This window comes from Bufo bufo, chromosome 5 (assembly GCF_905171765.1).
Source record: "Bufo bufo chromosome 5, aBufBuf1.1, whole genome shotgun sequence".
Classification (NCBI taxonomy): Eukaryota; Metazoa; Chordata; class Amphibia; order Anura; family Bufonidae; genus Bufo; species Bufo bufo.
In genome coordinates this window covers 494,477,261-494,500,505 of record NC_053393.1, presented here as the reverse complement: position 1 = coordinate 494,500,505, position 23,245 = coordinate 494,477,261, and the positions used below count along the sequence as shown (strand labels likewise).

The window sequence follows — 23,245 nt, the reverse complement described above, 5'->3', positions numbered from 1 at the left end:
TTGCCTTTTTGCAACATCCAAAAGTGTTGTCACCTTTGGACTCTGGTTCCTAGAACTATGAGAGACTTGAAATGTAGTTATTTCAGAGACATGCTGCACACAAAGCGGCACTAACTTTTCTAAAAACTTTTCATATGTCATAGAGATGTATAGTTTATTGCTCTTATTAAGAGAAAGAAAATGAGAGTCTTGCAGGCAGTGGTGTACCTTCAAAAACTGGCAGACCATGCGACTGCTATGGTGCCTGGAGAAATGGGCACCCAGTGCTGAGCTCCTTATTGTCTGCTTCTTCTGTTCCAAGATGAAAAAACGAAAAAAAAAAATCAGCCACCACTGCCACTAGCGGGCGCTTAGTAGAATTTAATAGTGTATTTATGCCATATGTCTGCTGTAAATACATTGAGAAGTTTGGTCTTCTTGATGACCACCATATTTTTTGAAGCACCTGTTCCACTTTTTCCAACACAGAAGTCTGATAAAGTAGGTGATGGCGAAACAGACTTTTTTTATTATAATTTATTTAATTAAAATTTCTTCTGTTTAATAAAACAAAAAAAAGGTATATTCATCAGAAATCTAGGGAACTGTGTTTTGCATTCCGCATTGCCAAGCAGTGATTGACGCACGCGCACTGGGAAATTGGTGGGGCAGGGGCTTAGTTTTGCTATGAGGCCCTATGAGATCTGTGTGCACCCCTGCTTGCAGGTATGATACTTTTTAATAGCTAACTAAAATGAAAGCAATGATGTGACATAGTGACTTTTTGAGACAACTCAGTTTTTATCCTCAGCTATAATACAACAGTATCTGAAGGAACAACAATATATATAGTATATACAAAAAATGCAGAGCGAGTGTGTAAAGAATGGACATTTGAAACAAAACAGAATATCAAAAAGAACTTGGAGAATGAGGACTTAATTATCTTACAGATAAGCAGTGTGAAAGTTTTATGGTCTCTAAATTGATGTTATCTCAATGAGATGAGATCTGATGCCCCCTACTATCTCTGGTGAGGACTCTTTAGATCTTGTAGTGTGCCGTAAATCCTTGGGACAAATTCAGTCCTGCTTTCAGTGTGTTTTCACTGTTTTCAATGTCATAAATTTACATTCCCAAATTCTTCTGGCTCTTTGAGATTTGAAATTGCCTTTTAATATGATTACTTTTATGTGTCTTTCATTTCCATGAAGGACTGTCTGGATACATCAGGGTGGTGAAGAATAGGCGCAGAGGCAAAGGCTACAAAAATGGGCTGGCTGTGGGACCTTATGCTTGAGTTTCTGTCCTGCTTCTCCAACTGATATGTGCGCGGGTCTCTCCTCTCATTGTAGAGATTGAGAGGGTCTCAGCACTCAGATCCCCACCAATCAAAACTTTTCATATATCTCTATGACATATACAAGAGTTTTTTGAAAAGTTAGTGATGTTTAAGCTGTCCATACACAATGGCAATTCGGCTAATTTTCCCCAACTCCCTCCTCCCTACCCGATAGGGAAATACTTTTACAGACACTACCGGTAGTGGCTTATCTTCCCTTAGAACAGAAGGACTGGCATGTTGAAATCCAACATCTGATACCAACATATAAGACAAATCCATACACTTATATGGTTGGTTGGTAAAACCAAAATAGACGAGTTCAACCAACATTAATATAATATAAATGGCCACCTTTAGTCATGGTGCATGTCCATATTATGAAGGGGTTCTTAAACATAGTCTGATAGTCTGTCATTCATAAAGTGGAAGAATAGGTGATACCTTAGTGTCCTCAAAAACTTACAAGTACTTGTAGATGACCCCAGACTTATGGCAATCTCTGCGTCCTTTTCAGTTACCCACGTTATCCATGAATATATGTCCATAATCTGATGGCATGTATCTTGAACCTTAAAACTGTAGCTGCTGTAATGTAAGCCAGTGAAAATGCTGCCATCATATTGCCATATACAGTAGTTCGCACATACTACAATATCGAAATACTATTACCATACACCACTAACAAATTCTGGATTCTTTTAGTTCTTGTTACCCCCTTAGAAAATAAGGATTTTGGGCAATTGCCCAGTGAGGCTCCACCTAAAACCGGCCCTGTCCAGACCTGAGGCCATTTATTAGGACACATAAAATAGGGTTCTGTATTGGAAAATGCCTTTAAAGTTCCCTATTCAGTCTGTCCATGACAGACTTCCATTCTGTAGTATTATTTTCAATTTACGTAACGAGACCGGGAATTAATAAGCTGTGGCCAAACAAATGAAACACACATCATTTATATATCCTTCATGTACAAATACATTGCCACAGGGGTTATGGAAAATTGTAACTTAGCCATTTAGCATACAGAGTTACAGGAAGTAACCAAGCAATGGTTTGAGTTTTATAGCTCGCATTAGTTTATAGAAGAATAATAGATGCACTGTCTTTGTGCAGTGCGTATCAGTCAGGAAAAGCAGAAATGCAGAATGCTCTGGGTTTCTGAATAGTTTCAACTTACTTCTAACCAATTTTCTACAAATTACCAGGAACACGGACTACTAAGGTAGCACAAAGCCCAAGAGCCACCATGATGGGCTACATGTATCGAGCTGTGTGTAGCTAATTCAATAATGCACATATGCTAATGCCCACGACCCCATCAGTGTCATTTTTCTTTCTTTTTTATGCTCAGCAATACTGGAATACAAATTAACTTGATGAGGTAATGCTATTTTTTCATGGAAGACCCATTACCTGTCTACTTTAACCAGTGATATCATCTCAGCCACGATCCCAAGGGACTTCCACCAAGCATTCGTCTTGTGCTCTGGAAACCTGGGTACAGGGCTGTTAGAAGAAGCATTGCTCGTGATAAAATAATATATTATCCAGGGCAATCTTGTATTTTTTCATCCTAGAGGCAGCACAGGACCTAATTTTAAGCTACCGCACCAGAAATTTATGTCATGTCGGAATTTTGCGTCCTAAGAAATTACATACATTGGAAAAAAAGCTCGGTGGACAATTGTATTATTGTGCCAATTTAAGAAATGGATTGAGATGATAATTTAATTTCCTTGTGGGGCTTACAAAATACAGTTCACAGAGACATTCTGTTTTTATAAATAAGTGTCTACAGTTTTTGAATTGAATAATTGGGCATCCTATTTATTGTAAAGATCTGATGAATTATTTTGTATCATACTTTTGTTTTTACCTTTTATTCATCTGATTACCCAATTTGTAAGAAAAAATGTTTAAGTTGTCCATACACGTTAGATATATGTCGACCTTATGCTCGTTTGGCCAATTCACCCCAACTCCCTCCTCCCAAGCCCATGGGGAAACACACATACGGTTTGAATGCATTCTTTGCCAGACACCACTGGTAGTGGCTTATCTTCCTTGAGAACAAAAGGACTGGCATGTTGAAATCCAACATCTGATACCTGCCAAAGTCATGACAAATCCATACACTTTAGATGATTGGTTGATAAAACCAAAATAGACGGGTTTAACCAACATTAATATAATATACATGGCTGCCTTTTGTCATGGTGCATGTCCATATTATGAAGGGGTTCTTAAACATAGTCTGTCATTCATAAAGTGGAAGAATAGGTGAAACGCTAGTGTCCTCAAGAACTTACAAGTACTTGTAGATGACTGCAGACTTATGGCAATCTCTGGATGATTTCCCTAAAAAAAAAGGTGAACGGACCCTGTTGCATTATTATTCCAATAATTGTTGATAGGTAGAGAAATATTTATTACCATGGGTAGAGATGACATCTCTTTTTTCCTAATATTTATTTTAATACATATTTCCAGATATGTATCATGCATGTAGAGATTACAATCTAACCCCAAGTTTTCCAGAAAGCTTTCCATCATTTTGCTGGTGAAGGCCCCTTGGAAAAACAACTAGTGTGGGCCTGCTACTCTGAAATTACAGTGTCTTATATTGTGTGGGTTAAATAAAGGGGTTGGAGCAAAATCTAAAAATAAAAAAATAACCTAATTGATATCTTCTGTTCCCGTTCTACTGGTGTCTTCTGTTCGTCACTGATTCTTGTTTACAGAGTTATGCAATGATATATCATCCACAGTACCCAACCACAGTGGCAGACATTTCCTGACCTCGGTGACGTGTATGGGAAAAAACATCCATGATGGGTCACCAGGTCATTTGTAGTTAAGCTCCATTCTTGACTTCTTCCACAAGTCTGCCATGTCTTATCTGGTGGAAATGGAAGCACCTAGGTAATGGAGAACACTAAGTAAATGTCACGTTTGCCTTTTTATAACCTATCCCTGCATGCTCTACAAATCAGGGCCAAATCTGCATACATTTTTGTATTTTAGGTCCTTGGGCTACTTCAGTTTTCTGGTCAGCTGGATAGAACACATATCGTTTGTCTCTTCAGCACTTTCATTCAGTACAATCTTTGAAATATAATGTAATAACGATGACATTTTTTATTCTTTATTATTTTTTAATGAACTTTCTATTGGCTTCTTTGAAATGACATAATGTTTTCATAGTCGTGATGATGTCGTGATCCAAACAGCCCTGAAAGTCATGCAACTAATTCATCATCAAACACAAGCATGACTGGCACCCTCACAACTTTCTAACCAGCTTCTCATTCCAAATCTATGAGATAATATGTTTTTCTTTCTTACCCAGAATTATGATGGTACTGTTTTTATCTAGATTTGAAAGCCCTTAAACTGCTTGTCTCCAGCCACGACACATTTTATAAAACTACAAAAGTTCCCAAACTTTCAAAGGTTTCTTTTGATGATAACACACAATACTCTTCATTGTCATTTCAAAGTTTTCTATTTTAACGGGATTTCGGCATTATGTATTGGATTTTTATAAGGCTTTTAAGTGGACCTAAAAAGTGAATGTAAAAAGGATTTAATTTTTGTCATACAGTCATTGTACCCAAACCAATTACTTTTGTCCAGCCATTTGCCTTATGGCACAGCTAATGGCTGCTCTTTGAAACGCATAACTTGAAGGTCCACTGCAAAAGCCTCCAACCTACCCTATGTCCATTACAATACTGGGGTGTTCTTATTTGGCTACCTTTTAGCCTACCTGATGCACCAGAACCAGGCGTGACTACTTCACCCCTGTAAAGCTAGCTACACCCATGATCTCAAGTGCAAGTTTAAAATATTTTTTTGTGTATAAAAATACTTAAGACATATTCATAATGTATTAAGAAAATATATTAAGCCATTTTCTTCTTTCCTTAGATATGATTATGTGGAAGTCTACAGTGGGGAAAATGCAGACGGTCATCTTTTGGGTAAATATTGTGGAAAAATCGCACCCTCAGCTGTGGTGTCCACTGGACCATCCCTGTTTATCAGATTTGTGTCGGACTATGAAACACATGGAGCTGGATTCTCAATTCGCTATGAAATCTTTAAAGCAGGTCAGTTCCTCACCTATGGATTTACGACTGGTGCCATGTAGTCTTCATTATATTTTGGTTACACTGAAGTATTGTTCTGAAATATACTTATTAGACTTCCTGACTGGCTTGTGGAACAATGTAATTAATATTTTAAGTTTCAGAGATTCGCAAAATATTTTAAGGTTTTAAAGATGACTAGTCAGCCCTTCTAATAAGACTACAGGTGGCCATAGACATGAGGTAACTGTTGTCCGAATGCTCATTCTGCAAACAGCTATCTCCACAGATCTCCCCAAAACATATGAATGCCTCACTCGGCTGAGCATACTGTTGTGAATGTGAGAAAGCTGCTGTCAGACAACTCAGGTGGGCAGCTAATTTCCCCAAGAACAAAAGGACCAGACATGTAGAAATTTAGCATGCCTAAACCTTCTTTCCTCCAATATCTCCCACTGAGGGAGAATCAGAAGGCCACCGTACACATTACGTCTAATGTGTATGGCCAGCTTATGTCAATAAAGATCATCTGTCACATATATCAGACAGGTAAACTTTCAAAAAGAATTATATAGCCATTCTGCCACAGATTTTCAAAGTAAGTACACCAGCCTCATCAGGGCTATTTAATAATGTTTGAATTGTGAAATGTGCCAACAGATCCTTTGTAATGCCTTTGTCAACTCAATGCTGATTTAGCTGTACTTAGGACTATGAGTTATGCTTAACCCTTATATGTTGCCTGTACTTTTGGTGCCATAGATGCAGATTATTCAGTTGGGCAATATTTCTATACATGTCAAGCCAATTTACTACTGAGTGCTTGACGTGACTACTTAAAGCATCACTAACTTTTCAAAAAACTTTAGAGACATAGGAGTCATAGAGACTTTTGTTCAGTGGGGGGTCTGAGTGCTGAGACCCCCAAGATCTCTACAATTAAAGGAGAGAAGCACATGCATATCGATCTCTTTCTCCTCTCTGCTGAGGATGGAACCTAGACGGACCCATTAACCTCTATGGAGCCTGTCTCATGCAGCGAGGAGAGAGCGCGTTCTTCTCTCTCCTTGTTCTAGAGATGAAAACGTTTGCTATGTATCTATGACATATAAAAATAATAAGTAGAAAATAATAGAAGAAAATAATAGGTAGATAAATAGATAGATAGACAGACAAGCTCTGGAAGAATTTGAAGACATCTGTGGTACCATGGGCACTGGCGGAGGGGTGCAGATTAACTGAATGTGGTGAGACCCAGGGATGTGCACCTAGTGCTAGAGGTTGCTATTCCACTGAATAGATGAAAGATTTTATTGCCACATATGTCATTAGAAGGCTGGTTAAAATATTGCACCATCCTAATATACAATAAACCTACTTGGTAAATATGGAAGCCTGACCTTATCTCGTGGTCACTCCAGGGGTGAGATTGAAAGAATAATACTGAAAACTTTTTAGTAACTTATTTTCCTGAGGTTCTGCCCTTGCATTATCTTAGGATCTTCAATTTCCTTTCTCTCTAACATACTCGCCCCCCTTAGAAAGCCCAGTGTGAGTCCCACCATGCCCCTCCAGCAGCTAGTCAAGTGTGCTGTTTACACAGCTGTTCAGTCCGACTTCACGTTGATATTGAAAATCCCGCAGTCTATTTCTCCTCCAGCTGAAGGTTCCTATAGAGAGAACAGCATGGATTCTTATACATTGGTTTAATATTACACCATTTGTTAATATAATACACATCTCTATTTGCCTCTGGAATTAAGCAAGTTATCTATTACGTCTATGTTTAATATCAAAGATGTGTGCCTCTGTGGTGATAATGAGGTGCGTGGTGACTGGCAATAAAACGCTCACATGACCTCCTAAATCAAAAAGAACTGCAGAAACCAAGTCTTCTTCTAATGTTTTAGGGCAAGCAGTTACTGTGATAATTTGCTACGATTCCAACTACAGGGTGAGTCAAAAGTCAGGAACCAACAAATAATATGTTCAATGATACATCTTAGAATTTACTATTATTAATTATACCAGCAAATGCACCTAGGACAATCTTGTATTTTTATACTTCCCTTGCACTTTATTTGGGAGGTACTTGTTCTCCTTGCATAGAGCCAGCTGGTGTAGTAAGTTATACAGAGTACATGCAATGCTTGCTGGGAAAAAAAATGGAAATAAGCTCTTCTTCAGAGGTAACCAGGCTGTCTCTCTAGTGCTGTTATGGTAGTGGGTGTGGAACCACTGTGTCAACCAAATATTTTGACTTTTGGCTAAACCTAAGGGTGTTATCCTGGCATTTATCTTTAAACCCCTTTATGGAGATCTGGACTTTGCTGCAGGGGAGCCACCAGACACTACATGTGGGAATAGCCTTGATATGGTTGACAGCTGACCCAAGGGGGTCAGAGACATCAAAGGATGACAGAGTTCATGAAAATATATAAAAACAGGTCTGAACTCAGGGCTGGCAGCAGAGAATCACAATAGTAAGCAGGCAGAAATTAGGCAGAGGTAGGTACATGGGAAGACAACAGAGAATAACACCATAGCAAGGGACTAGCAAGCTAGGAACCTAATTGCTCAGGGAAGGAGTGAAAGAAAGAGCACATCATACATAGCAGAAGATAATTACCAAATTGGAAACATCCTGGCCGAAGCACACAGAGCCAAGGAGGGTATTAACCCTTGCAGCACTGCAGAGGGAGGTGAGGTTCAATGAAGAGGCACAGGGTGAGTGGAGCTGCACCTGTGCCCACCCAAAATAGCAGGGCATGAGCTGCAGATGTAATAAGCGGCACTTATGTGTGCAGAATGCATTATGAGGTTATTGCTCTCCATATAACTTATATAAAGTGTGGGGATTCGCTCTGGTAGTTAGGATTAGCGGGTGCAGCACAGAGGCAAAGTACAAGTTCTTGGTTCAAAACATCAGTGTTTATTCACACGTGAAAGCAAAACAAAAACGCAAGTTGCTTGGTGATCGTTCACACACATGAAAAGTTCATATACAAAACAGTCACCTTTTCTCCTGGGTGTTACTTCACACCCTGTTGGAAGTTCTGATTTGTCTAGTCCACAGGCAGGTGTTAGGCAGCCTGTTCACCCTCACAGGGGCCTGAGTCCTCCGGCCCAGCTCAAGTCGCTGATCCCAACATAGCCTTCAGATCACAGCACACAGACCCCCTGAGCTCCACTGTCAGACGGAGGTAATCCTCCCCACTTGACAGTGCTGGCTGGTTTTTATTCCTGGCAAAACCTCGCCTGGAACATGGGGACTAGTCACCCACCCAGCACTTTGACTACTCCCAGTAAGAGCCGTTCCGGATCAGTTATTACAGCCATACTAAGTATCAAGGTGTCAAACAGCAAATGCTGCTGACTCATAAAAACCGTCTCTTACTCCACCGAGGCCAGGAACCTCAGTGACACGTACCTATCATCCACAATGATTCCTTGTACCTTCTTACAAAAGCTACAGACGTAATGATGATATTAAAAAGGAGAAAACTACTTTCCATATGAACAAATAGATCATTCGTCCAGGACGTTTTTTTCATTTGGAGCTTCTGCAAAATGACTTAAAAAGTGCAATATTCCTTGATTTAGAAGGTAACGTTGGGACTCATTCTGACACAGTATTGGATAATCAAAAACCTGCTGTGTCTTGATGTGCATTTAAACAAGTAATTTGACTTGATGCGTGGAAGAAAGTGACATATCACCGTGTACCGAGAAATAACGGAGGAATAGAAAGCTTCATTAAATCAAGGTAGCTACTCATAGCCACAGCATGTGTTATAATGATATTTGTCTCAGGACCATCTAAATCAATTGAATCTTCCCCAGGTTCTCACAATCTCAGTTTTATTTCTCGCTTTTATATCTATGTTGTGCTGATTGCATTCGTTATGGCATCAAACCCTGCTGACTGGCAATAAAGTATTTTAATCCAGTTGCTATGACCTGATAATATGTTCCTTCATTCCTTCGCATAACCCAGTCTACATTTATTAACACAACCATCTGGAAGGAGATCTAGTGGCAGAAGACTATGTCAATCACTGAGCACCTTCCTCAGGGTTCATGAGATGGTCAGGCTTTGAGAAATATGTAGTTCTATATAGAACATCGTCATTAGGGGTATACAGCGCAGATCAGATCCAATATCGAATAGGATTTCAGGAAATAATGCAGGAAAATGAAAGGGTTTTGTATTGTTTGAGATATGAACTAAGAAAGGCGGAAAATGTGGGATTTGTACATTGCTCTCGTCTATACTGCACCTCCTTATAGACAGACGGGGTGATGTGCAAAACCATCACCATCACTTCTTTCTTAAATGGATACTGAAATCGCATTGACTGTTCCCCTTAAAGTAATGTACTGCCCCTTAATTATCAATATAGGGGTATTTAATTAACACCCAGAACAACAGCTAATTAAAGGTTTGCCTAAAATGTAATGTTGTGGTATGTAAGGGGCCATAAGAAAACCGAAGTCTCATCCTTTCACTTATAATTGCTAGGGTTGTGTTTCAGAGCCCCCACTCAATATTGTTACCATTAAGACTTCAAGGAGGGCCATACTAACCCTCCTTATTTGGAAAGCTATGGTTTAGTGCTGCAACCATAGCAAGTTAACAAAGCAGCTCATATAGTCTTCATATACGACATATATACCACTGATGAGATGCCTTAGTTCATATCATCCCTGTCAATGTTATATATATATATATATGGAATCCACTGTGGAGATCGCTGCCCAATATGTCTTCACCTGCCACCAACTGAGAGGAAGATGAGATACCATGGACTGTTATGCCCCAATGCTGCCCCTACAACCCCACCACTTTACTGCCCACTATATGTTGAGACACTATGGACTATTATTCCTCTATACTGCTTCTTTAACCCAACATCCACATCCCAACATCTCTTTAATTCCCACATCAAATCCACCCTCCACAATACCAATTAATACCTATTATTTTTGCTTTGGCAGTGCTAAATGTTTTACTTGGACGTGCCAATATAGCTTTTTTGAATTTGACGTTGATATCCTGAAAATGAACTACATGATTAATAGGTAATGCAGAACAGATAGATCTTAATGTGTACAATACATCTTTCAAAGAACACCCTCCGGCAACTTTTACTGAATTAATTTATTCTTTTACCACAAATATACTACTGCTGAGATTCCCATAGCTCACGATGGCCCTGATAGTGATAGATATTTAGAAAAATTGACATGATTAATAGAAATTACTTAACAGATCCATCTTGATGGGGTACAACACATCTTTAAAAGAACACTGTCCTGCAACTGTTACTGAATTTATTATTAAATTCCTTCCATAATGCACAGCTGTATAGTTAAAGAGGTTTTCTGGGTCCACAGGATTGGTCATAAATAACTGATCGGTGGGGGTCTGACTCCCAACACCCCTGTCCATCCACTGTTTGAAGAGGCAGGGGTGCTCCACAGCCTCTTCCAAGGCTAATAATGTCATGTTCAGTGGTCACATGGCCCAAGTGCAGCTCAGTCCCATTCAATTAAATGGGTTTGAGATGCAATACCAAGCACAGCCACTATGCAATGGATGGCGCTGTGCTTGGTAAGCTGCGAGGAGTCCGTGATGCTTATATGACAAGTATACCACTGATACATCTTATCGGTACAAAATATCTTTCAAAGAACACCCTCTTGCGACCTTTACTGAATGAATGTGATTTTCTAATTCCTTCCATGGCATCCAGTTATATATCATATAACTAATCTGGTTGAGAAGAGAACAAAATAGAAGGATGGTTAACCAATATACTTAGTAAGAGCTGCTGGATACCGTGTACATATCAATAAATTAAAGGGGTTATCTAACCCTGCACGGCCTCCGCTGCATCCTCCAAAATAACCAGCGTTTGGGGGGTGGGGTGAAGGCAGCCAATAGCAGGCCGCGACGGGAACGAGCCTCCCTAGCATCGCGGGTGACACTAGGGAGGCCCGTTCCCATCGCAGTCTGCTATTGGCTGCCCTCCACGTCGGTGGGTGTTTTGATCCGCGCGACGGGGATAAGCAGCGGCGGCCATGCAGGCATCAGAAGCGAGGCGCGGGTGCCGAGGAGTTGGGTAAGTATAACCCGTGTAAGTAGCACAAGCATTTTGGGGGGCATTATAGGGGTTGGATAACCCCTTTAAGTCATCCTGAATAAACTTTTGAAATCTTTTGACAACAAATGTCTGTCTTACAACTGAGCAACTAATTATTTCCAGTATCTTGTGGGGATAAACAGGATGTTTGGATAATTTAGATATTATTTGCCCCACCTGTTTCAGACTTATTTGACTATGGCTAATACTCCCAGTTTGCTAACGCTTAGCATCTGAACAGTGGTGTCAGGAGACCATGGGCCACACCGCCTATGACCACACAGTTTATCAAGCCCACGACCTATACGAAATACTTTACTGCCCCACCTGTGTCAACATCTCTCAGAAACACTCACTCAGCCGGGCTACGACCAAGAATTACTTTTCACATTAACTTTTTAAAAGGCAGAGGTCACATCTGGTAATGTTAGGATCTACATTGCAAGAACATAGATGGGGGGGAAAAAAAGCACCCTCTGCAGATTTTATATCGCGCCCACTTGTGCTGAGATTTCTCTGTAATTCAAAAATAAATGGCTGTCAACCTGTAGCTTTAAAGATTTGAGATTCAAGGGCCTATAATTATATCTCGGGGGATATGTCAAAATTTTTACAACTTGGATTTTTATTGTTCCCACATGACTTAATATTTGTCACAATCCTTCTGCTTAAATTGCTACGTACAAATGGAAATTCCGATTTGACTAGCGCGGTTGTTGAGATGTGTTACTGCAGAACCCTTGTGAGACCTGTGGGACTATGAAATAAAATCTCAGGTTTTCTTCATATTGAAAGTGCTTTATCTTTCAATGATACATACTGTATGCTCTTTCTACAGGTCCAGAGTGTTCCCAGAACTTTACATCAGCCAATGGAGTCATCAAATCTCCAAAATACCCCGAGAAATACCCCAATAATGCCCAATGCACCTATATTATTTTTGCGCCAAAGATGTCGGAGATCATTATGGAATTTGAAAGCTTTGAGTTGGAGCCAGACACTAATGCTCAAGTAGGGCGGCCATGTCGATATGATTACTTGGAGATATGGGATGGATTTCCAGAAGGTAAGTGATGAAAACTAAAGTCTGCCTCATTTAATAAAAGTGTACGTTTTAGTTGATATGATTGAAAAGGTTCTCTGCCTAAATGTGATTTTTAGAAAAATCAGATTAATAACACGGGCAAGGGTAGGAAAAGGCCTGGCTGTTGTCAGGTAGATTTCTGCTTCTCTGGTGTCATCCTAAGGGCCCTTGGACACGACCATACGGGCTATATATCCTGGAGCGGCATCGATCGTGCGCATGGGAGTACACAGCATCATAGATTACAATGATGCTGTGCACGTCGGGCCGCCAGCGGGGCTATTGTCTAGCACTCTCATGATCTTATGAGTGCGGGACAATAGCCCTGCAGGCGGCCTGACGTGCACAGCATCATTGTAATCTATGATGCTGTGTACTCCCATGCGCACGATTGATGCTGCTCCAGGATATATGGCCCGTTCACGGAGGGAATACGGTTGTGTGTAAGGGCCCTAAGGGTACATTCACACGACTGCAGAACGTACAGAGCCAGCGCTATACAGAAAATGCCTATTCTTGTCCACGATTGCAGACAAGGATAGTACATGCTCTATATTTTTGGCGGGGCCGCAGAACGGAACTACGGATGCCGACAGTACACCATATCTTTTGCAGCCCCATTGAAATGAATAGGTCTGCACGCGTTCAGTAAAATTGTGGAGCGGATGAGGATTCATTCATACAGTCATTTGAATGAGCCCTAACGCTGGTCTAGCTTTGTGTTGAAACATTAAGGGGGCTACAATGAGATTGAAGCTTATGCTGTTTCACTTTATGTGGTTTTGGAGATATTCTCGGGTGGATTGGGGCCTAAAGGGTTTCTCTGGGAATAATGATTTTTTGCAAGTAACCCAGCCTTCCTCCATAAACAGAAGATTTATATTTACCTGTTCCCCAACGCTTTGGTCCTCTGTGAGGCCTTGGGTATGTCCATGTTTTGGTCCCCGCATAGTGTTTACATCCACCGCAGCCTGGGCATGGTCACATACACGTAACCGCTGAAGCCAGTCATTGGCTGCAGCAGAGCCTGTGATCATGACCATGCTGAGAAGGAGGTAAAAACTGCGTAGGAGCAGGTAATTATGAATCTTTACATAGGCAAGCTGAGGGCACTTGCAAAAAAAATAATAAAAAATCATTATTCCCGGAGAATCCCTTTAAAGTGTCCAGTGATTTTGGATAAAATGTTTGAGACTGATGGAACTCCTATTATACTCAGATAGGCAGTCTATGGAAAGTAGGGATGGCATCTTCTTGACAACCATTTGTGGTTGTGACCTTTGTAAAGGAAGACCAAAGATGTAGAGCGGAATAATTCTGAAAGGCCCAACTAGAACATGAAAAGATGTTACACTACAACTTTTTTTTTAGATTTTTATTTTTTTAATTCTAAAGGGAATTTTCCTGTATATGTGTTATTCTAGCTGTAGATTCTGCAAGCGGTAATGCGCAACCGACTGGCCTACATTCAGTTTGCAAGGATTTTGCTCCCAGCGCTGAACACAAAAGACGTCATTCACAAGCAGAGTTTTCACACTTTGACCACACCAGAGGACAATGGTGAATTTTCACTCCCACTCACTGCAGTTAACATCTCAGAAAGCTTTTTGTGTGAAAGTACAGAAAGTTGTATAAATGTTCCATAGATACGAATCTGACGTGTGGATCGACTTACAAAGTCCATTCACGGTCTCGGATGTGATAGCTGCAAATGTTAAAACCGGCGACAGGTTCGTATTTCCGAGCTTTACACGTCTTGTGACTAGATGGAGGCGTTTTATATAATGGAGCCAAATTTGCAGCATATAAGTCATTGAAGGTTGGAATATGGACCTTACCTCGCCTCACCTCGCCTCATTGGTGGTGCACCCCTGTTCTTTGAGAGCAGCTACATGGGCCATAGCCACAGGGGCGCATCACCAATGAGGCCAGGTGAGGCGATCGCCTCAGGCAGCACCAGGAAGGGGCAAGAGGGGGGCAGCCGAAGGGCCATGGGCTGAAGGGAAGGGGTTAGGTTAAGAAATTAGCATTGGGGAGGGAGGGGCGCCGTTTCAGTTTTTCGCCTCAGGCAGCAGAAAGGCTAGGTGCACCCCTGCATAGACACAATAGACAGGAGCTGTTTGAAATCTATGGGAGAGTTTTGTAGGCATGCTCTGTGACCTGTGTAGAGGTCAGGAGGGAGATGATAAGTTGTGATGTCACCATCTGTACAGAGATGATATCTGTCATTGTAATCCTGCCTGTGATGATAATGCAATAGCTTCTAACAAATTACCTGGACAGAACATAAAGTCTCAACATAATATTAGACCTAGTGGCCAGTGTGAAAATGTATGATTTTAGATATTTTTTAATATAGATAGTGACATGGAAAGTGAAAACAAAAATCACCAAAAACTCCCAAAAAAATATATACATAACATTTAAACAATAGGTCATTCCCTTTAACAAAAAAAAACCCTGCATTGTTCTTCATTGTGTTTAGAATAGGTGTGTGACAACTAGTGTGTGGCCACATTACAGCTCCATAGTAGTTGTCACCCATGTGAAATGTCTGAATAACTGCTACGTCCTGGAAAATTACAGTATACAGTAAGAGTGATTCTCACTTTGTTAGCCTACTAACACCCAAATGTGTATTGCGCTTGTGCTAAGAGTCTGCATGGAATATAGTCCGTGAGCCACAATTGTTATACCATGTAGATCCAGATTTAATATCGTGTTTCTTGTCCAGAATTTTTCCCATTTCCTTGCAAAATATGATTTCCAAAACACGCCAGAAATTCATCTATTGCCGCTGTCTATGGCAGCTAATGACATTTCTCACCTCCGCAGAGCAATATATTACAGTCAAGAACATTTCCTTCCCTGAACAAAGACAGAGTTCTTACATGTTAATTAGTTCTCAGAATAATAGAAATCCAATGTGTTATACAGCTGAAGCTTGCATGGCAACAGGGGTGTGAGAAACTGTATCAACCTCAAACCATATTAATGAAACCCACAGAACAACACTAAAATTCAGGGGTGCAGCTATAGGGGAAGCATCTGCTTTGGGGCCCCAACTCAGAAAGAGCCCACCCAGGAGGAGGACTAAAAGATTTTATTGTCAGGGCCCCCTCTACAGTATTATACAATGACATTATATACAGAGACACTGTAGGAAACAGACGGAGTGGCTGCTGGGCCTCGTCTGGTTGAGCTATCTTGACTAGCCGCAGGAGTGCGGGATGCACAGGAGGAGAGGGTTGCGAAGAAGTTGCTGAAGGGGCCCTCTCAAAAATTTGCCGTGGGGCCCAGTCATTTCTAGTTACGCATCAATTAGACGAAAGGGTTGAACGGCACACCTCTGGAGTAACGGTGGTGCTCAGTGGTACATCAAATCTTCGTAAATGCAAAACCGTGACTTAATATTATTTCTTCTGGATGGATTATAAAAAAAATTATAACAAAATAAATTAGAAAGTTCAAGCAACAGTATTTTTCATTTCTAGTTACGCCACTGCCAAATTTAGTTCTTTTCTGTACCCAGATTTACCCAAGCCCATCATCTTCTTCCCCATATGTACCCTGCAATGTTTTGTATTACAGAAAATTGTGTAAAATTCCAATTTTCTACCAGAACTTGATACATTTCAGTGACTGGGCAGAAATAACGAATAGAATCCAAGTCATATTCATATACCTAAGGGCTCAGGTCTACTGGTGCCTCATAGATTACCAGACACAGAAAACAGAGGGCCCCCATGCAAGAAGATTAGGGCTCCTTGTACCCCCAAAAAACATACCCAATAATAAGTCTCTCTAGAATAGTGGGTTTAGCATTTATTGGCTGAGTCCCTGACATGCGGTCTAATTGAGGGTTGGAAACTGCTGGATGCTTCGAAGGAGACAATCGGCCCTGCAGCATAACTAGAAAATGAAAAGCCTCATAGCAAATTTTTGAATGCGTCCCCCAGAAACTTTCCCACAATTCCCCTTCCCACAGCTAGCCCATACTCACCATACAACCCACCCCTTAGTGCCCCAACATAGCAGAATGCCTATTTAGTGCCCCCATATAGTAGTTATGTCTATTTAATGCCCCCTGAACAGTAGCATACCCCCATGTTTCCTGTGTAATATAATTTTTTGTAAAATCTAGAGCCAGAACATTTCCAACTTCCACAATTACTTTTCGTAAATTTGCCTCTACTAGAGAGATACGTGTCTAGAAGTGAAGTAGACAATACAGGTTAGTGAGGGATGATCATATGGGGATGCAGAGGTAACAGCTGTACATGGGTCTTGGTGTCTGAGAGAGGCCCAAAGCTTCCCTCTTCCACCGAAAAATACCAATCTAATAAACAGCACATGGTAGGTAACAGATTCGGCAGAGGAATCTAGGAGCTTTAAAACCTATGGACCCCTTTGATGACAATTATTTTTATTTTTTTATTATTGCAGTCTACTCATTTGGGGCTAAAAATGTAAGAAAAATGTTCAACAATTTCTTTTCTACAGCTTTCAGTTTCAGTGCATTTGCTAAATATTGCTTTCTGCTTTACAGTGAGAGAGCTGCTCTATTGATCTGTAGCCCTTATCTCTGAACTCCTGACAGCTCACAAACTCTCATACAAAGGTTAGGTGACACTCCAATTAAGTAATTGTGCGGGTAACAGGAGACGGTTCCCAGGCCGAGTAGCAATGGTAGAAAATGAAACTCCTGTACTCCACTGGATTTCTTCACTTTTATTAAACAAGCGGGTATCCAGTTTAAAATTACTGAACGCTTTCAGCAGTTTGCCTTTTTCAGAGAACTGGATGAGCCGCACTGGGTAGAGGAGAGGAGGAGGGCTGGAGCCCAGAAATAATAAAGGTTGTGGCACAGGGTTAAAACGCCCTAAGTAATGCTTATAGAGTGGGCACTATGGCTGTGGGTCGGCGCAGTGTGCAACTGGGCTAATGCCCTGAGGAAATGGCGCCAGACTGATAAGAGTGTAGAAAGTGCTCATGAGCTGTAGTAAATTACAGATAACGGCTGCAGATCCAGCCCACAGAGCAGTTCTCCGACAGATTTACAGTCAAGTGGAAAGCAACAGTCTGCAGATGCACGGAAACTGAAAACTGTAGAGGAAAAACTGTTTAAAATGTCTAATAAAGAACACATAAAAAAAAAGCAATAATAAAAAAAATGCCCCCAAAGCTGCCTTTAAAAGGGTTTTCCGAGATTTTAATACTAATGACCTATCCACAGGATAGGTCATCAGTATCTGATTGGTGGAGGTCTGACACCCAGCTGTTTGAGAAGGCACTCGCACTCCTGTGAGAGCCATGGCCTTCTCCGTGCTCACCAAGCACAGTGCCGTAATTTTTATAGCAGTTGTGCTTCGTATCACACTCAGCCCCATTCACTTCTATGGGATATGGTCTCAGAAAACCCCTAACCATGGGATAACCCTTTAGTACACATGATAAAAGGTAGCGCCATATATCAGCATTAAGCCTCATGCACACGACCGTTGTTTTGGTCTGCATCCGAGCTGCAGTTTTTGCGGCTTGGATGCGGACCCATTCACTTCAATGGAGCCGCAAAAGATGCGGACAGCACTCCGTTTTGCGGACAAGAATAGGCAGTTATATCAATGGCTGTCCGTGCCGTTCCGCAATTTGAGGAACGCACACGGAACCCATCTGTGTTTTGCGGATCAGCGGAGGTCCTGGGTGTCGGACTCCCACCGATCAGATACTGATGACCTATCCTGAGGATAGGTCATCAGTAATAAAATCTCGATAGAACACTTACTCCTTACACTTACTCCTCTGTTCTTTTAACTCCTATAGAAATGAAAGGGAGATTCTGGGAGTTGTAGTTTCGGAACAGCTGGAGGGCCAAAGGTCGCTGATCCCTGCATTAGAATATCCTGCTAAAATAGGAAGGCCTCACGCACATGACCGTATCCATTTCTCGGCCCACAAACTGCAGTCGTGTGCATGAGGTCTAAGTTGAATGGGGACCTTACAGCTGTCCCCCGCTGGCAGACATTTGGGAATCCAACTTGCCCCTTTCTCTGTCCTACATGGCGATAAACCCCTAATCTAACCATAGAGATCAATCAAGAAGTACCCACCTCATCTAAAGTGGTCACCTAGGGGTACGACAGACAAGTTCTTGGTTCCCTTTCTTGGAAGACGATCTGAGTGGCAGGATAAATCTGTATATGGCTGACATAGTTTGCAGGGTGGACAACCCCCCCTCCTCCCCATCTCCATGCACTGTGTATAGCTATCTCTACGCTCATCTAAAAGTAAAAGGTGACCTTTAATCCAGCCCTCAGCATAGCCAGATCCCCGGATCTTTATGTATGCACCCATATTGCTGAGGCTGCCGCACAGTGTGTGGTTGATCAACAGTTTCCATTCTCTTTTACCTGTGGCTCACTTGTGTAGATAATTAACCACCGTGATATTCACTTGATACTCCAGCATACATTATTCATGGCCTCCAGCGCACATATTTGCATATAACCCTCGGGGTCTCATCCATAAAAATAATGTTGCTGGAATTAGGTCGTAAGACTAATGATGAGGATAAAGACCAACCTGTAGCAATGGAAAAAAAAAAAATCTGCAAACGTCCGCTCGTCCTTTACACTAAGGTCAGGCGGGGAGCAGGGGGGGAGCAGGGGGGCACAGGTGCCGGGCTTCCTCATTTAGCTAAAAACCTCCTTCCCTGAGACTCACAACATAGAATTTTGCACCCGCAGCTGTAGGTCTCGTGCTGGAGCAATCTGCAGCAGGCAGGCTGATTACAGCTTCTCACCTCATGCTGCAGCCGGAACACATCACCAGTTTGTCACTCACACATCCTAAGGTGGAAAACAAGTAGCCAGTGTCATGGCAGCCAAGATCGCAGGGGTTATACAATCACCGATTATTTATTTGGAAGGGGGAAATAGATTTGAAACAAAGAAATTTGAGAAGCATTTAGAGATAAAAGAATAGATAGATAGATAGATAGATAGATAGATAGATAGATAGATAAAGGATAGATAGATAGATAGATAGATAGATAGATAAAGGATAGATAGATAGATAGATAGATAGATAGATAGATAGATAGATAGATAGATAGATAATAGATAGATAGATAGATAGATAGATAGATAATAGATAGATAGATAATAGATAGATAGATATGAGATAGATAGATATGAGATAGATAGATAGATAGATAGATAGATAGATAGATAGATAGATAGATAGTAGATAGATAGATAGATAATAGATAGATAGATAATAGATAGATAGATAGATAGATAGATAGATAGATAGATAGATAGATAGATAGATAATAGATAGATAGATAATAGATAGATAGATAGATAGATAATAGATAGATATGAGATAGATAGATAGATAGATAGATAGATGATAGATAGATAGATAGATAGATAGATAGATAGATAGATAATAAATAGATAGATAGATAATAAATAGATAGATAGATAGATAGATAGATAGATAGATAGATGATAGATATTAGATAGATAATAGATAGATAGATAATAAATAGATAGATAGATAGATAGATAGATAGATAGATAGATAGATAGATACTTGCATGGAAATGTATGAGCTATATCTGCCATGTTCCTATGCAGTTAGTAGGTGCACACATCCATCCATAGTAACAGCCGGGCCACATCAGCAGCAGAATGTGGAAAGTAAATGATGAGAGAATCTGGTCTGAATGGCCCTGTACGTTCAGCTATAAATTCAGGGACCTGAGAAGTGCCTGAAATCCCTTAGTCTCAGGGTCAGATCTTGAGAGTAGGTTTTACTGTCCATAGAAATGTCAGTCATGAGATGTGACATCCCTGAGGCATGAAGCACACACTGGTCAGGACTGACCTACTGGACGGAGAGTTTGCCTGAATGACTAGATGTTTTATGATAACAGAAGAAGAATAATAATAATAATAATAATAATAATAATAATAATAATAATAATAAGGATGCTTTCCTCAGATGTTGTTTGCAGTCCCATCTCTCCTGCCCGCAAGGGGCTTCGGAGTAATACTGGGAGAGAGATGTCATTTGGAGTAGGACTCCAGTGTCGGAGCCATCGCCTTGGCACGACTTCAGTGCTTGAGTCAATAAAATAAACAGCCTTCTGAATGAAGGCGCAGAAAGCACTGTCTTCCAATAGATGTTAATGCCACAGCAAATTAAACACTCTATTAATCTCTTTTATCTCAACTTCCTCTGCATCTTGTCTAACTTTGCTGTCACTGAGACTTGCACTTTTCAAAGTAATGCGTTCATATAAATGATGGACTGGAGCCGGTTACAATTGGACCAATCCAAACAGGAGCAGAGTATAAAAAAACCCCAGCAAACAGCTTAATAAAGCAATACTTCACACGTAAAAGAGCTGCTAATGCAATCTGAGGGCAATCCCTGGGAGATTTATAGGCACTGGGAGAGAGGAGGAACACTACTGTGCAGCCAGTTCTTTGTGTCTTTGCTCTTTCTTTGCTATTTCCATTTTTATAGGGAGAAAAGTTATTATTTATTTTATTCTTAACGCTATAGTTTCTTATAGTTGTTATATAAGTCATTGATATCTTCTCAAAACAGTGCCATGCCTGTCCAAAGGTGGTCAGAGGTACTGCGTCTTTGATCCATTCTCTTCAAAGGAGCTGCAATACCGGGAACAACCCATGGACCGGTGTGGCGCTGTTTGTCGGAGCGGGCAGCCTGTGTAACGGTTTTAATGCTCACAGATATTAAAAAGTAAGCATACAGCAAAAACTTTCCTAAGTAGGAGTAGAAGAGGTAGTATTAAGCCACTCTGCTGGGCCGGTACAGAGGCACAGAGTTTCGGTGGTCCCATCCTATAGAGCTGTAAGCAGTCTGTGTGCCATGATGGTACCTAAAGCAGTCCTCTGAACAGCTATCCCCCCAATCCCCTCCATTCACATGCACAATCAGCCTCTGCTCACTTCTGGCTGTGGCTTATCGCCCCAAAGGATTGGGCATGTTGAAATCCAAATGCCTGATCTTTATCTCCCCTGTCATCTGCCATTAGGGGAGAGTTGGGAGACCCCTGTACACATTAGATGGTCGTCCAATCCCATCAAAATTGCAGGTTCAGGGGGCATTACTCTAACCTGTGTGGCCTGTTGGTGCTACCTTAGGGCTTCGTAGAAGTTGGCGGTTACATGGCGGTCTAGGTCTTATACTGGGTCAGCTGTAGCTAAACGTGGAGAGACATTTCATATAATTTTACCAGGGAGCATGGGCTTTACTTCTCCTTGCCTTTTTGTGGATTTCTGCAAGAGAAATACTGTAGTAAGGCCAAATGTATGGCTGATATTTGACCGTTTCTCTTATTGCCTCTGGACATATGAACATTTGATGGACTAAACAACCACTTGTTCAACATGGCTAGTACGAATAAACAGAAATCAGGCTGTTCTAGTAGCTACTTGCATTCCCCATGTAATAACCATTCTGCAATATCTATTCTTATGACTATCTGTTGTGCCAATCATCTATTATTCCTCCTAGAAGTTATGAATAAATTACTAGCCGTCTGCAATAAAGGTCCAGATGGGTGTTACCAGTTGGAGGTGTATCCCTGCACATTCTGACACTATCCAGTCAGTCCTGCCCCTGACAGACTGTGGAAGGACACACCCTCAACTGGGAACTTCTAGATCAGGGATTCTCAACCTGCGTCCCTCCAGCTCTTGTAAAACTACAACTCCCATCATGCCCCGCTGTAGGCTGATAACATGCTGGGAGTTGTAGTTTTGCAACAGCTGGAGGGCCGCAGGTTGGGCATCCCTGTCTTAGATGGACCTTCATTTCAGTAGGAATAGTAAAGGAATGGCACACCGCAGAGTTATAAGAATAGCTGCTCCAGAATTGTTATTTAGAGATGAGCGAATCGAATCCACCGATTTCAGGATAAATTCGATTTGCCTCGGTCAGGGTCCCCTTATCCACATTGGAACATCAGCCAATCCTGATAAAATCGGAGAGATGGGCCTGCCATTGTATAGTCCGTACGGCCAGCTCTATAGGTTCATAGGTGATTATTTGTCAACACTCGATATGGACTGAAATGGTAACTTCTCCAATTATGTCACAAAGTAATCAGATCCAATTTATAGGTAATAGAAGCGGAGATACTTTAACCTTTTATTTCGAGCAGTCGATGGAAGGAGTGTACTTAACGATGAAAATTTATTAATTATGTGACTAAGGGTTTACCCGGCCATTGTTCCTGAATATATCCAGTAATATAAAGCTGCAGACTGAGAAATGAAAACCTATTTAAAGGGACGATGATGTTATTTTATTGTTTACTTTATTATATGTTACTCAGGTATCATCGCTCTGTTGGTGTTTTGTAAATATAGGTGGAGACAATGATGTTTCCTGTTTGGCATTTTGTCCACCTCATTAACGTGCTACAATAAGTAATGTAAAGCATCATGCACACGGCGTAGCTGTGCACGCAGGGGTTATATGGAGGCACACATGGTCCCCGTTTCCTATACCAACATATGGTGAAATTACAGAGAATACCTCTGTGTTGTGGGGTCTA

General features: G+C 41.1%; 1 protein-coding gene across 2 annotated transcripts in view; it reads left to right on the top strand.

Annotated features, from left to right (window-relative positions):
• The window catches only part of NRP1 (neuropilin 1), a 149,734-nt gene that overhangs the window by 50,882 nt on the left and 75,607 nt on the right, over window positions 1-23,245 (top strand). For both annotated transcript variants that reach the window (XM_040434273.1, XM_040434272.1), the window contains exons 4-5: window positions 5,255-5,436; window positions 12,400-12,627. In XM_040434273.1, the coding sequence (XP_040290207.1) occupies window positions 5,255-5,436; window positions 12,400-12,627 (410 nt within the window). The remainder of the gene's footprint in view (window positions 1-5,254; window positions 5,437-12,399; window positions 12,628-23,245) is intronic.